The sequence below is a fragment of the Lotus japonicus genome, chromosome 1 (assembly GCF_012489685.1).
Source record: "Lotus japonicus ecotype B-129 chromosome 1, LjGifu_v1.2".
Taxonomy (NCBI): domain Eukaryota; kingdom Viridiplantae; phylum Streptophyta; class Magnoliopsida; order Fabales; family Fabaceae; genus Lotus; species Lotus japonicus.
Genome location: NC_080041.1, coordinates 120,931,176 through 120,944,686, shown reverse-complemented (window position 1 = coordinate 120,944,686; position 13,511 = coordinate 120,931,176). Strand labels below are relative to the sequence as shown.

At 33.9% G+C, this 13,511-nt stretch overlaps 3 protein-coding genes across 3 annotated transcripts; all 3 read right to left on the bottom strand.

Annotated features, from left to right (window-relative positions):
• Positions 1-2,095: 2,095 nt before the first annotated feature.
• Positions 2,096-5,558, bottom strand: LOC130722564 (F-box protein At5g07610-like). The gene is made up of 3 exons (XM_057573327.1): positions 5,519-5,558; positions 2,948-3,015; positions 2,096-2,829 (listed from the first exon to the last, which is right to left on the bottom strand). Exons 1-3 carry the CDS (start codon positions 5,556-5,558, stop codon positions 2,221-2,223), a joined length of 717 nt encoding a protein of 238 aa, XP_057429310.1. The 3' UTR covers positions 2,096-2,220.
• Positions 5,559-7,982: 2,424 nt separating this feature from the next.
• Positions 7,983-9,170, bottom strand: LOC130722556 (F-box protein At5g07610-like). The gene has a single exon (XM_057573317.1). The coding sequence runs from the start codon at positions 9,168-9,170 to the stop codon at positions 7,983-7,985; it is 1,188 nt and encodes a 395-aa protein (XP_057429300.1).
• A 1,661-nt stretch (positions 9,171-10,831) lies between these two features.
• Positions 10,832-12,803, bottom strand: LOC130722546 (heat shock cognate 70 kDa protein-like). The gene is made up of 2 exons (XM_057573307.1): positions 12,584-12,803; positions 10,832-12,489 (listed from the first exon to the last, which is right to left on the bottom strand). The coding sequence occupies exons 1-2, from the start codon at positions 12,801-12,803 to the stop codon at positions 10,832-10,834; spliced, it is 1,878 nt and encodes a 625-aa protein (XP_057429290.1).
• Between the last annotated feature and the right edge of the window lie 708 nt (positions 12,804-13,511).

The window sequence follows — 13,511 nt, the reverse complement described above, 5'->3', positions numbered from 1 at the left end:
ATTTCTACTCATTTTGGTAACATTGACATGGGGAGGAAGATGTCCAGTTGGTGGAAGGATATTATTAATCTTTGTTTTGAGGATGATGGGGTTAGATGGTTTGATAGCGGATTGCATAGAAATGTGGGAGATGGAAGGGGGGTCGTTTTTTGGCAAGACTATTGGGTAGGCCAGGACAAATCGCAAGACAGATACAGCAGGTTATATAATTTATCTGTGCATAAATTTGCTTGTGTTAAGAGACCTGGGTTAATGGGAAAATGGTACTTGGGTGTGGACTTTCCTTTGGTGAAGACCACTATTAGCAAGAGAGGAGGAATTGAAGGACGCGCTCATGGCTACCCTGAATGCAGTAAATCTGGTGGAAGGGAAGGAGGATAAATTGGTTTTGACGGCAAATGATGAAGGCTATTATAGCGTGAAGACATCGTTTCGACTCTTGCAGGGTCTTAATGTGGAGGAAACGATCCCAGAATTTGAAACCCTGTGGAAATGCTTCGCTCCTTCAAACACACTTGCGTTTGGATGGAAGGCAATGTGGGGGAGAATTCAGACAAAGGCTAATTTAAGAAGGAGAGGAATTTTACAAAACGATGATTCTTTGCTGTGTGTTTTCTGCTTAGGGGAAGAAGAGTCAATAAAACACAATAAAACTTGTGTTTTATTGCACTGTTCTTTCTCTTATCAGATCTGGCAGAAGTGCTACAGATGGATGGGAATTCTCACAGTGCTTCCAGCGACTTGTGGAATGCATTTTCTTCAACATGGGGGGAACTTATGACAGCAAATCAGAGACGGGGAGCTAAGTCAGTGTGGCTATCAATAATTTGGTCCTTATGGCTGTCAAGAAACAAAATCATGTTTAAAACTGCCTTGAGGGATGCAGACAAGGTGTTTGAATTGGCACAATTGAGGGCGCGGAATTGGTTAAGACTTAAGAGCAAAGAATAAGAATTTCTCTTTCACAACCTATGAATGGACTGTTAATCCAAGATTCTGCTTGGGAAGTCTGTGATTGTTATATCTGCTGAATTCTTGAGAGGCAGACTAGACTATGTGAGGAAAACCTGGTCTGTTATACTCTCTTTTTGTACTCTTTGGGTTAGAGTACCCCTAGTACTCTATATCAATATATTTTGCTTACCCCAAAAAAAAAACTATATCAGGGGTATTTTCCATAAAACTGCACTTAAGCTTATTCATGTTTATTCATTTAGTTACACACAACTGTAGTGTACAAATTGCACTGATTATTGATTTCACCTTTCTAAAAGTTCCTATTGACAAGGGTTGGAAGACTGAGCATTAAGTTTATTCATATGTAGAACTCAAATTAAGTTGGTTTAATGTTTTCTGAGCATTCAGTTTATTCGTTTAAGCTATCAGTTTCTCACTTTTTAATTGCAACATAAAACTGCCATTTTATTTGACAGTTTTTTTAAAAGTATATAAATGCTACACACTCATGTTGAAATATGTAATTTTAAAATCTCTTATTTCTGATAATGTGACAAAGGAACTTAATTTCCATTAGTATACTATTGTCCCAAAGTAGACATCATAAGAGATTGATGTATTCTTTTTTTTGAACTCAGATTGATGTATTCAATTCAAGGGAATATATATTGCACGAAGCATATATCCATGAGATGAAAGTTTTCTCTTACGACACAATAAACAGATTTCAAAACTTATCAATAAATTATTAGCATCATCATCAAAACTGCTATAATCATTATTATAGAACTTAGGATCACAATGGAAATGATCACTCTCTTAGTAGGCAAACACTACATTTAAAATTTACAATACAAATTTGTTTTATAGATCATAGTTTAGCATACAGTTCTATTCAGTCCACTTGCAGAAGTATTTTGCCAAACAAACATCAATGATTCAAATTCATCAATTTCTTAAAACACTCTTGTTTCATACTTCTAAAGACGCTCATCAGTTTTATACTGTGAAACATAAAAGAACAGAAGATGTAACCAAAACAAAGAATTCCATATAGGTTACTAAGGAAATTAACAAATTTGTAATTCGCAAGTAGAGATTAGAGAATTTGACAACATCCAGGTTTTTGACTAGTATAGTCTGCTTTATCAATACAAGCTTCAACAAAAGCACTGTTTTGAAAATACTGAAAAACCCAACCAAAAATAATACTATCTTGTACATGATGACCAACTGTCCTACCCATCTCAATCTCACATAACTTTAATTTCTTGAAGTTACAGGATCATACACTACTAGTGTTCCTTCAGTTGCACTTGCAAGCAAAACCAACAGTGATTTCTCTTTATTTACAGGGCCAACAATGGTAAGGACGCAATTAGACAAGCCCTCATACATGTGTCGCAGCGGATTAAGATCAACACGGTGCTTCAATGACCACCCAGAATAATCTTCCTTCAGCTCAAAAATGTCATATATTAAAGTTTGCTTAGCATATGTAACCGCCAAATGCAAACGCCCTCCAGACTCTCCAAAGTAACTGATATCTCGGTTCACCCACTCTGAATCCGACAGCGGCATTCGCCAATGTTTTATGAGGCGTAGAGTATCAACATTGAAATACATTGAGAACTCACTTTTCCTGCACCAGTGAATTGCACGGTTGCAATAAACACACTTAGCCCTAGCACCTTTCAATGATAATTGGGTAGGGGAAGAAACCCCTGCCCCTGCGCTAATCCACGAGCGAGTTTGGAAGGAATATTCATGGAAGACCCAACTGCCACCTAATAACTGTTGCGCAACTGAAATGACTTTATAGTATGGCGATATGGAGGGGTCGAAAGCCAGATAAATGTTAACTATTTCGTTCTTGAAAGGGTGTTGAAGGAGAGGATGGATAATCTTGATGGGCCACCATTCGACTCATACCTACCGGAGAAAATATAGGAAGTGGGGCGCGGGTGGTGGTGAAGGGAGTGAGACTCACGGAATCGTCAATATGTCTATGCTTCCGCCGACCTCCTCGGCAGATCTTGAACTTGAATTTTGCATTTCCTTCATAAAACAAAAATATGAGAAAACAAAAGACAAAAAAAAACTAGTAGTTAAATTTTTTAATCATCGCATATTTTTGTTCAATCTTATTTCTTTTTCTTGCACAAAAAAAACTATTTTTTCCCAATCTAGTAGTATTTTTTATTTCTAATTGCTATCCCTAGTTTTTCTCTTCCTTCATTCGACAGTACTGAACAGCCATTCTAGCTATTTAAGTTTAAATATAAAATTATTTTTAAATTCTAAATTTTATTTCTTATTTTTTTTTTCAAATTCACAACTTATAATTCTTTCCTACAATGATCCTTATTTTAATACAAATTCAAATTAGTTTTTCCCAAACTCAGAGATCCTTATTATTTCAACTTGTTCGAATATCTATTTAAAAAATATTGGATCACTTGATCTAAATTAAAATTCACCAATCATCAATATCAATATCAATATCAATATCAAAATCAAATCAAATCAAAATATATTAAAAAAGAAGAAGTTTCATAGTGACGTGTCAGCACCAGATTAATTCTCATAAAAATTATTCCACGTGTCAATTTGTTAGAGGGTATAATTTTCAATTGATATATGTTTTAATATTCAGGATTTTATGAGTTTTTATTGTGATTTGCTAGATTTTTGTAGTTTTTATCTATCTCTATTTAGTACCTTTTTAAATTTTAGATTTGATTAGGATTTAGATTGTTTATTTCTTAATTTTATATTAATTGATATGTTTTAATTTTATATTCTAAACTAATTGATTGATCTTATTTTAAAAGATTTGGTGTTTTAATTTATTTTTAGAGTATATTAGTTAATTTTTATTGAATTTTCGGATTTTTAATTAATTTGGGATTTTATGAGTTTTTATTGTGATTTGCTAGATTTTAGTAGTTTTTATCTATATTTATTTAGTACATTTTTAAATTTTAAATTTGATTAGGATTTAGGTTGTTTATTTCTTAATTTATCTTATTATTTATTTAATTTTACTTCCGGAAAATCTTTTATTTTATTTTAGATTTATTCATAGAGTATAATAATTAATTTTTATTGAATTTTCAGATTTTTAATTAATGCAGAATTTTATGAGTTTTTATTGTGATTTGCTAGATTTTGGTAGTTTTAATCTATCTTAATTTATTATTTATTTAATTTTCATTTCAGGAAATATTTTATTTTATTTTGGAGTTATCTTTAGAGTATAAATTAATTTTTATGGTATTTTTATTGAATTTTCATATTTTTATTTAATTCAGGATTTTATGAGTTTTTATTGCGATTTGCTAGATTTTGGTAGTTTTTATCTACCTTTATTTAGTACATTTTTAAAGTTTAGATTTGATTATGATTTATGTTGTTTATTTCTTGATTTTATCTTAATTTATCTTATTATGTATTTAATGCTAATTCTAAGAAAACGGAGCTGATTTGGTGCTGAGGGTCCACAAAGCTACCATAGACACGCAGATATTTGATAGCTGCTATTTCTACCTCTGCCACATGTCACTATCAGGACAGAGGTATGCCATAAGATGATGTTACGTGAAGTAGAGTTTATCATGTTGTGGTTGATGGTTTGTGTCATTTCAGTTTATCCTTTGTTCGTAATTTAATCCTGGATTTTTTAATTTCACATATTTTGTGTGTTTCGATCCAAATGTTTACAAATTTTTGCATATGCAAGGGCCCTTCAATGAATTATCATTGAAGACGTAATGTTTTGATTCTGATGTAATGTTTTTTCTAATGTTCTCCTTCCGTTTTCGTATTTTTTTAAACCAGATTTTGGTATAGTTTGTAGAAATCCATGCGTGTGAAGCCATTCTAAACCAGATTTTGGTATAATTTGTAGAAATTCATGAAACTTAGGACATCCTTAATTTATATTCAATAACAACAAAATAGTGTTTTTAGCATATCGAATTTGTATAAACCTATATATTGATTCATGTCCCAAACACAAGAGAAAAATTCGCCGTGCAACGCACGGGAAAAAAACACTAGTGAAATATTGATTTTAATAAAATTAGTAGTCTCGGTATTGAAACATATTAGAACTTAGATTAAAATGAACTCAACCCTTTAGATTAAGTGTAAGAGTGCAAGATTTAGAATGATGTAAATTGAGCCCTCTCATTATAATATATCTCGATACAACATACTTATTTACATATTTTTAGATTTAGAAGTTTGGGTTTGACCAATGGGTGGTTGGTTCAAGTGATATGTGATTGATTCCTCTTAAGGTATCGGGTTCGAGTCTTGTGGATTAAAAAACCTCCGCTAGGAGAGTTAGATCCACCATGATGTGGATGTTTACGACTTGAACATGATAACCTCGTGTGACGCAACCCTTCTATGTCAGTTTGAGAGACGACAGTGTCGGACGCAATTCAATATGAGGGGGTTCAGATGAACAAAAAAAATTGCACTTACACCCCTATATAATATTTTTTTAACCCCCTGCAAATTTTAAATTATACTAGTAGACGAAGTTTTTCACCTATTTGCACCAAAGACCCACACTCACTTACACCTTTCATTGTCACACGCACACTCAGCCATTCATCCTCTTTCTCTCACAACCCTAAGTCTCACCCAACTAAGAAGTGAGAACTGCAATCAGAATTATCGTTTGCAAAATAGTTCAATCTCAAATTATGCTTCCTTTATTCAATTTTTTTTGTTTCGAGTTAGTTACTTAGTTCTTGAAGACAATCGAATTATTCATTTGTCTGATCTTTACTAAATTGGAAACGTTCAATGAGAATAGTATATGTTTCTTGTGTTTTCAGTTTAGATTTCTCACCTCAGTTGGTCAATTTAAACTAAGATATTTTGCAAAATGCTGATTGGGGATAGGTGAAGTAATCTGCACTGAAATCATTATCATCACATGTAATCTCCACTGAAGGAGTTAATACTTTTTTACTACATGAATAGCAATGAGTTAAGCACCACTTTTAATATCCCTATTCGGCTATTCCAATTGCTTGGTTAACAAAATTGTTAAGTATTTTCTGTATATTTTTTTATATTATTATATTGTAGGTAGCTTATTTTTATGACAACTGACTCATTCTCTTGTAATACTCAACGGTTACTAGAAGTGATTCTTTTCATAAAGTTTTTCATAATTGAATTGGTCAAACTTGGTAATTTAATTTGTAGGTAGGCAACCAATAACATAAATAGAATGAAGGAGCATGAATTCAGTATTGAATGTCAAAAGTGATACTAAAATGATAGATATTAATGAATCATATATACATATGCATGTGCGTATATACATAAATATTTGAAGATATAAAATTTAAGTGATAGATACTTTTTCCTTTGCTTAGCTTTTACTTATTTGGCTGCTATTTTCATTAGTAAGTAAAATGATAAGAGAAATTCGCTTTTATATTTTTCTGCAAGTTTTATGTAAGATTTAACTTTATTCAGTTTTACCTCGATTGAGGGGAGAAAATGATCGCTAGTGTTAGTGTAAGTTGTTCAACGATTTCAGAATATGAAATCACGTAGATGACAACTATGATTTGTATAATTTTTTATGTATAAACATATTAAAGTTGTTTTTAATTGTATTTTTACCGATGTCTTCATTTGAAAAATTTAAACCCCTGACCGCGGGTCCTAGATCCGTCACTGAAGACGACACCACCTGAGCTGGATGAGTGAGAAGAGGACTGGGGCTACTCAAAGTATGGTGGCGCTGGACAAGGCCTTCGTGGTGGGTCTCGGTGGTGATGCTCGGTTACACCCTCCAGGGGAGGCCCAACACGTTGATAATGTGTTTTGCTACATAAGTGTTCTCTTGTTTATAAAGTGAGCAAATACACAAGTGAAACACGTACCGTCACATTAATATATCTAAACAAATCCTAAAAGAGCTTACAATTAGGTACAACTTACAAAACAGTTGTTCAATATTGCATAATAAATAACTTTTAGAGGTGCTTGTAAGAAATAAAAGAAAATCCTAATAAAATTAAGTTGGTGAATGGTGATCCTATGATTTTGAAGTTGGTGACTAGCTGAGGAAGGACGTCTCATGCCTACAGGTGAAGCTGCAATGATAAATAAAACAAAAATGAACTTATTATCATATTTTGGGTAAATTGTAGAAACTTGTTAAAGAGGCAAACTGGTTAATAACATTTTAGAAAAATTAAAATTAGTAAAAGAAATAATTAAGCCTTTACTCTGCCCTCTTCTTTCTTCCTTTTAGGTTCTGGGAAGGATTCTACCTACTCTTTCTTCTAGATATGAAATGCCAATATATAGATAATAGATAGAGACTTCTTAACACCATGAAGTTACAAGGATTAAACTCATGACAATTGCCTCAAACAGGGTTAGATAAACCCAATCACTGTCAAGCAACAAAGTGGTAATAAGGTACAATTGCCTCAAACAGGGTTAGGCAAATCTAATGAATCCCATATGGATAAGATAAGATACTAGTGTCTGGGACGATTTCTATAAAACTGCACTACAACGTAAGCCTATTCATGTTTAAATGTTCAGATGAGTCTCTATTATGTGAATTTAAGGCTCCCATCTTCACAAAAAGATTTTTGTACCTATTTTTTGTTGAGTATCTAAATACCAGTAAGATTTGAACAATAGACTTGAGAAATTTTAATCCATCAAGTACCATTTAGGCTAATTTACACTTTGAACGTTATAAGATTATTAGTTTTTATAATTTTGTCTATTGTCAATTTGTCATCATTAATACTAAGATCAGAGCACAGGATGGAGATTTATTGACCTAATATGTAAATTAAAAAAACACAATAAAATTAAACAAACGCTCACTTTTATTACGGTATGAAAGAAAGAGAATGCTTATATTCTTTTATTTAGATTACATAAAAGACATCAATGATTCAACTAAAAACTGATTCAGTACCATCAATGATAAGAACGAAAAATTCTAAGATTTAATTTCCATGTACTTACTGAGGAATTAGACAACAGAGCAATCTAGGAAAATCGAGTAGTTGACAAGTAGAGTCTGCTTTATCAGTAACAAAAGCAGTGTTTTCAAAATACTGAAACACTTTTCCAATGTCAAGATTACTCTGTATATGAGCAGCTGTTGTCCGTCCAATCTCAAGCTCGCATAACTTTCTTGAATTTGCAAGATCATACAATATGAGTGTTTCTTGAGTTACAAGCAAAATCAACATTGATTTCTCTTCTTTTGCTGGGCGAACAATGGTGAACCTCCGCGTGCACACTCGCGTGCACCCTTGCATGTTTAGAATGAGACGAAGATTAACACGGTGCTTCAATGACCACCCATTATAATTTTCCTTCATCTCAAAAATATCATAAACATCACTTTGAATAAAGTGCGCAACAACCGCAAGCACCAAATACAAACGCCCTCCAGCCTCTCCAAAATAATGGACATATCGGTACAGCCACACCGGATCCCAATCCCGATGAAACAAGGGCACTGGCAACTTTCTGAGTTGCATAGTATCAACATTGAAATACACAAAGAACTCAGCACCCTTGCACCAATGAATGGCACGGTTGCAGTAAACCCCATCATAAGGTGCATATAATGTGGTAAAGAAAGAAACTCTAGGGCTAACCCACGAACGGGGTTTGAAGGAATATTTATGGAAGACCCATTTGTCATCCCATTGTACAACTGAAATAACTTTATAATGTGGCGATATGGATGGGTCAAAAGCAAGGTAAAGATGTTTAGTTTTGTTTTTGAATGGGTGGTTACTCAAAGTGAGAGTGGTGAAGTCTCGGGTGATTGGGTTGCATACGAAATAGCCGGAATCAGAGCTGCAAAGGAGAAAACCGTTGCAAGAGCGCACAACGTTGACTTCAGGTTGGTTGAGAAAATCAAGATTGAGAGCACTAAGGGTTGGGGTTGTGGTGGTGGTCAAGGAGAGGATGAGTGATTGGCCACCGTCAGAGAAAATAAGTGAAGTAGGGCGCGGGTGGTGGTGAAGGGAGTGAGACTTACGGAACCGTTGATTAGAGATGAGTGTCAGCCACCGCTTTGAAACTACCTTTAATCGGTGAAGAGATTTCAACGGCACCCTAAGAAGAATCCCCCACAAAATGTCTGTACTTCCAGCCACCTCCTCGGCAGAGCTTAAACTTGAAATTTGCATTGTCTTCACCAAACGAAACTAGAGAATAAAGGTTGAGAAAGAAAAAAAAAAACTGCGGTGGGTTTTTTTATAATGGTAGTTTGTGTGTATTGGGTGGTTTGTCTATATCACTTTCTATATTATCATAATCATAATTATAGTAATACTCTCTGTAATCGTTATCATATAATTTATTTTATCAAAAAACTTCTTGATTTCTTTCTATCTCTGATTGTCCACAAAAAATTAAAAAAAAAATATATAATTTACTCTCCAATCTCTACACTTTTATCATTTTCTCTCCCCTCATCCTACAATATACATAAGAAAAAAGAATCAGAGTAATTAAAAACTATTTAAATTTAAATATAAACCGTTGTTTGGCGTTTTATTTAAATATCTTTAAACGATAGTCCTTTTTTAATTTAAATTCAAAATTAATCTTTTTCTACTATTTTCATCCTTATTTCAATACAAATTCTTATCCTTAAATTTTTAATTTGGTTAAATATTAATTTTAAAAATTAAAAATTAATTATAAGTAGTTAAAAAATAAAATATTGCCGTAGCTAATTTAAGTTCAGTCTTATTATTTTTGACAAAATCTTATCGTTTGTCGGTAGTCCGTTTGAGCATGAAGTTTCCAATATGGCTCATGAGTTAGCCTAGGGGTCTCATATGTTCAAGGTTCCTCCTCCTAGATGCTTTTAATTCTTGTTTTCTGACTGTTTGGGAATTCATGTGTTTGAGCCTTCGATGTTCTTCCTCCTAGATGCTTTTCATTTTTGTTTTCTAACTGTTCGGGAATTTCTTTCCTGCGTTCCGTCCGTGTGTAGTTGTGTTTTTTGGGCTTAATCGCTCCCAATAAAAAAATAGAATGAGTACTTTAGAGTAATACAGATTATTTTATGTATTAGATCATATACATCACAAGATATAACAGTAGTTCTCTGTTATTCTTCATTTCAATTTGAGGATGCTTGCTTACTTTCTGAATTAGTTTTGAGCTGAATCATCATTTTTGGCTTGGGGGTGCCTCTGCTTTGATTATTAATGATTTAATGTACTCCACTGTTGATTCTTCAAAATATATTTGATAATTCCAACTAATAAAGCAGCCTCATGTAAACATTTTTTCAAACACAGCTCCACACACAAGCTAGAATTTCATGTGTACAACTTGATTCAAAACCAGCTTTCATATGTAACTGGTTGCTTTGAGTAACAGCTTTCTATTGACCAAAATACAAGAATAACAACTTTCTATTTCCAAAAGAAAAAACAACAAAAAGGGAAAATAACAATGGAAGAGATGACCTAACATAAAACACACATACCCCCGGAGAACAATTGATATTTTTGAAAGAGTATGAGTCAGGGGATCAATTCAGGAAGCAAGTTGAGTGTCTAATAGAAAGTTTGATTCAACTTTTCCCCCTCTTAGAATCAATTCTAGGCACTAGCACCACACAGAGGCTAATCAGATGAGATTCTCTCAATTGATTTTCGCTTTAAACGTGATTATAAATCGCATTTCCGAAGATGCTAACAAGTTTAAACATATTTAAAGATGTCCACTTCAAATATATATATACATAAACAATTTCCTAACAATCTTATAATAAAGGATTCTGTTATCAAAGACAAAATGAATAGTCACAGTAGTCAGTACAAGCAAAACTCTAATAAAAGGAAAAGAACAAGTCAATCTTGCCTATAATGCATTTAAACATGTGCTGAAGCTTCTTTACATAATCCTCAAGCACCTCTATTTCATCTTTCTGACTATTTCCACCATCAAGCAAATTTGTGACCTTTGTAATTGCAGAACTGATCTTCTCCTTTTCTTCTGAGCTAAGCTTTGCATTAATATAATCATTCTTCAAAGCTTTCCTCATCTTGTAAATGTATTCATCCAAAGAATTCATTGCATTGGCCTTTCTGAGGAATTTCTTATCTTCAGCCTGGAATCTCTCAGCTTCTTGAATCAATCTTTTAATTTCTTGGGTTGACAGCCTCCCTTTGTCATTGGTTATGGTGATCTCATTCTTACTACCTGTGGATTTTATCTCGGCAGAAACAGTTAAAATGCCATTTTCATCAATAGAAAAGCATACATCAAATGGGTGACCACGAGGAGCAGGAGGAAAGCCATAAAGAATAAAAGAACCCAACAAATTGTTATCACTTGCTTTAGCTCTCTCACCTTCGTAAACCACAATCTTGCCTCTAGTTTGGTTATCTAATTTTGTATGGAAACTCTTTGTCTTCTTTACTGGAATAGTAGTATTCCTAGGAATCAGCACACTCATGATATCTCCTACTGTAAATATACCAAGAGATAGTGGTGTAACATCCAACAGCACCAAGTTTGGAACATCCTTAATGCCTCCACTCAGCAAAGCAGCCTGAACAGCAGCACCATAAGCCACAGCCTCATCAGGGTTGATGCTCTTGCACAGATCCTTCCCATTGAAAAATTCCTGCAATAACTCCTGCACTTTTGGAATCCTAGAAGAGCCTCCAACAAGGACAACATCATGTACACTACTCTTGTCTATCTTAGCATCATTGAGGCACTTATCCACTGTTGCTATACATTCTCTAAACATGACCATGTTAAGTTCCTCAAACCTTGCACGAGTGATTAAGGAACAGAAATCAATGCCTTGAAATAAAGAATCCACCTCAACTGTGGTACATGTAGTACACGAGAGTGTCCTTTTGGCCCTCTCACAAGCACTTCTCAACCTCCTCAAGGCTTTAGAATTTCCAGTCATATCCAATTTGTTCTTCCTTTTGAACTCCTCTACAAAGTATTCCACCATTCTGTTATCAAAGTCCTCTCCTCCTAGGTGAGTATTTCCAGCAGTAGCTTGAACTTTGAAGTCCTTACCCTTAATTTTAAGGAGAGACACATCAAAAGTACCACCACCAAGGTCAAAGATGAATATACTTCGCTCTTCCTCACAATTAGTTCTCTTGTCCAGGCCATATGCAATAGCTGCAGCTGTGGGTTCATTGATTATCCGCTTAACATTGAGACCAGCAATGGTGCCAGCATCTATAGTGGCTTTGCGCTGAGAGTCATTGAAATAAGCCGGCACAGTGATAACTGCATTTTTAACAGGTGACTCCAGATATGCCTCAGCAATCTGGCGCATCTTTGTGAGAACCATGGAAGATATTTCCTCAGCAAAAAGATGCTTCTCCTTACCATGATACTTGACTACAATCATGGGTTTGTCATCAACACCCGCAATAACCTTGAATGGCCATAACATCATATCATTTTTGATAATGGAATCACTATGCTTCCTACCAATCAACCTCTTAGCATCTGCACAAATAATAACAATTATCAACTATTTATCATTTGTTCGGCTTAATGTAAACATTTAAATGAGGGTAGTAATAAAAGTTGTAAATTTTACCAAAGACAGTGTTCTCAGGGTTTGTAGCAGCCTGATTCTTAGCATCATGACCAATCAACCTTTGATCATCAGTGAAAGCAACAAAGGAGGGAGTAATTTTGTTGCCTTGTTCATTCTGAATAATCTCTACTCTTCCTTGTTGCTCCTTCCAAACTGCAACACACGAGTAGGTGGTGCCAAGGTCGATTCCTATGGCACATCCCTCACCATTTTTGCCCATTCTTTCTCTCAATCTAACAAAAGAAATGTTGTTGAGGATTGGTACGAATGGAATGGTGAAAAACAAAACTTTAAGTCCAGTTTTATAGGCCTGAATTTTGTTATATTTTAAATTGATCTATTTAAAAAAAAACTGTTTTTTATCTTATTTATTTTTAACAACTTAACATATTTTCATCTTTATTTTGACTTAGTCGAACCCAACTAGTCCTACTTTTCCATCTTCTAATGTTATTTTTTTTACATTTTTCTAAATTAAAAAACCATGACCTTCTTTCTTGAGAAAGCAAATGTTGTAGAGGAGCTTTTGTGAGAGAAACACCAATAGATTGTTTATTACTCCCTCAAATTCTTTTTATCTGTTATTTTAGGCCCAGTTTGGCAGAGCTTATTTGAGCTTATCTGACAGCATAAGCTCTTATGCTAGTGTTTGGGAGGACTTATGCAAACAGCTTATGACCTGCCATAAGCTATTTTCAGCTTATTTTCATAAGCTACTCAGGATAGCTTATGAAAAACAGCTTATGCTAATATACAGCTTATTTTTAATTTATTTCAATAAATTTTCAAAAATAGCTTATGAATAAGCACTTATGTCATAAGCGCTTATGACCATAAGTGCTTAATTAAGCTGTTTTTCCAAACGAGGCGGCCCAGTTTGGAAGAGCTTATTTGAGCTTATCTGACACCATAAGCTCTTATGTCAGTG

Excerpts from the sequence above, each read along its gene's own strand:
- LOC130722546 (XM_057573307.1), bottom strand. The coding sequence starts at position 12,803 with ATGGGCAAAAATGGTGAGGGATGTGCCATAGGAATCGACCTTGGCACC. Across the intron at positions 12,490-12,583 it reads CCCTGAGAACACTGTCTTTG|ATGCTAAGAGGTTGATTGGT; the intron begins GTAAAATTTACA and ends TTATTTGTGCAG.
- LOC130722556 (XM_057573317.1), bottom strand. The coding sequence starts at position 9,170 with ATGCAAATTTCAAGTTTAAGCTCTGCCGAGGAGGTGGCTGGAAGTACA.
- LOC130722564 (XM_057573327.1), bottom strand. The coding sequence starts at position 5,558 with ATGAAAGGTGTAAGTGAGTGTGGGTCTTTGGTGCAAATAG. Across the intron at positions 3,016-5,518 it reads TGGGTCTTTGGTGCAAATAG|GAAATGCAAAATTCAAGTTC; the intron begins GTGAAAAACTTC and ends TGTTTTATGAAG. Across the intron at positions 2,830-2,947 it reads ATAGACATATTGACGATTCC|AACGAAATAGTTAACATTTA; the intron begins GTGAGTCTCACT and ends CACCCTTTCAAG.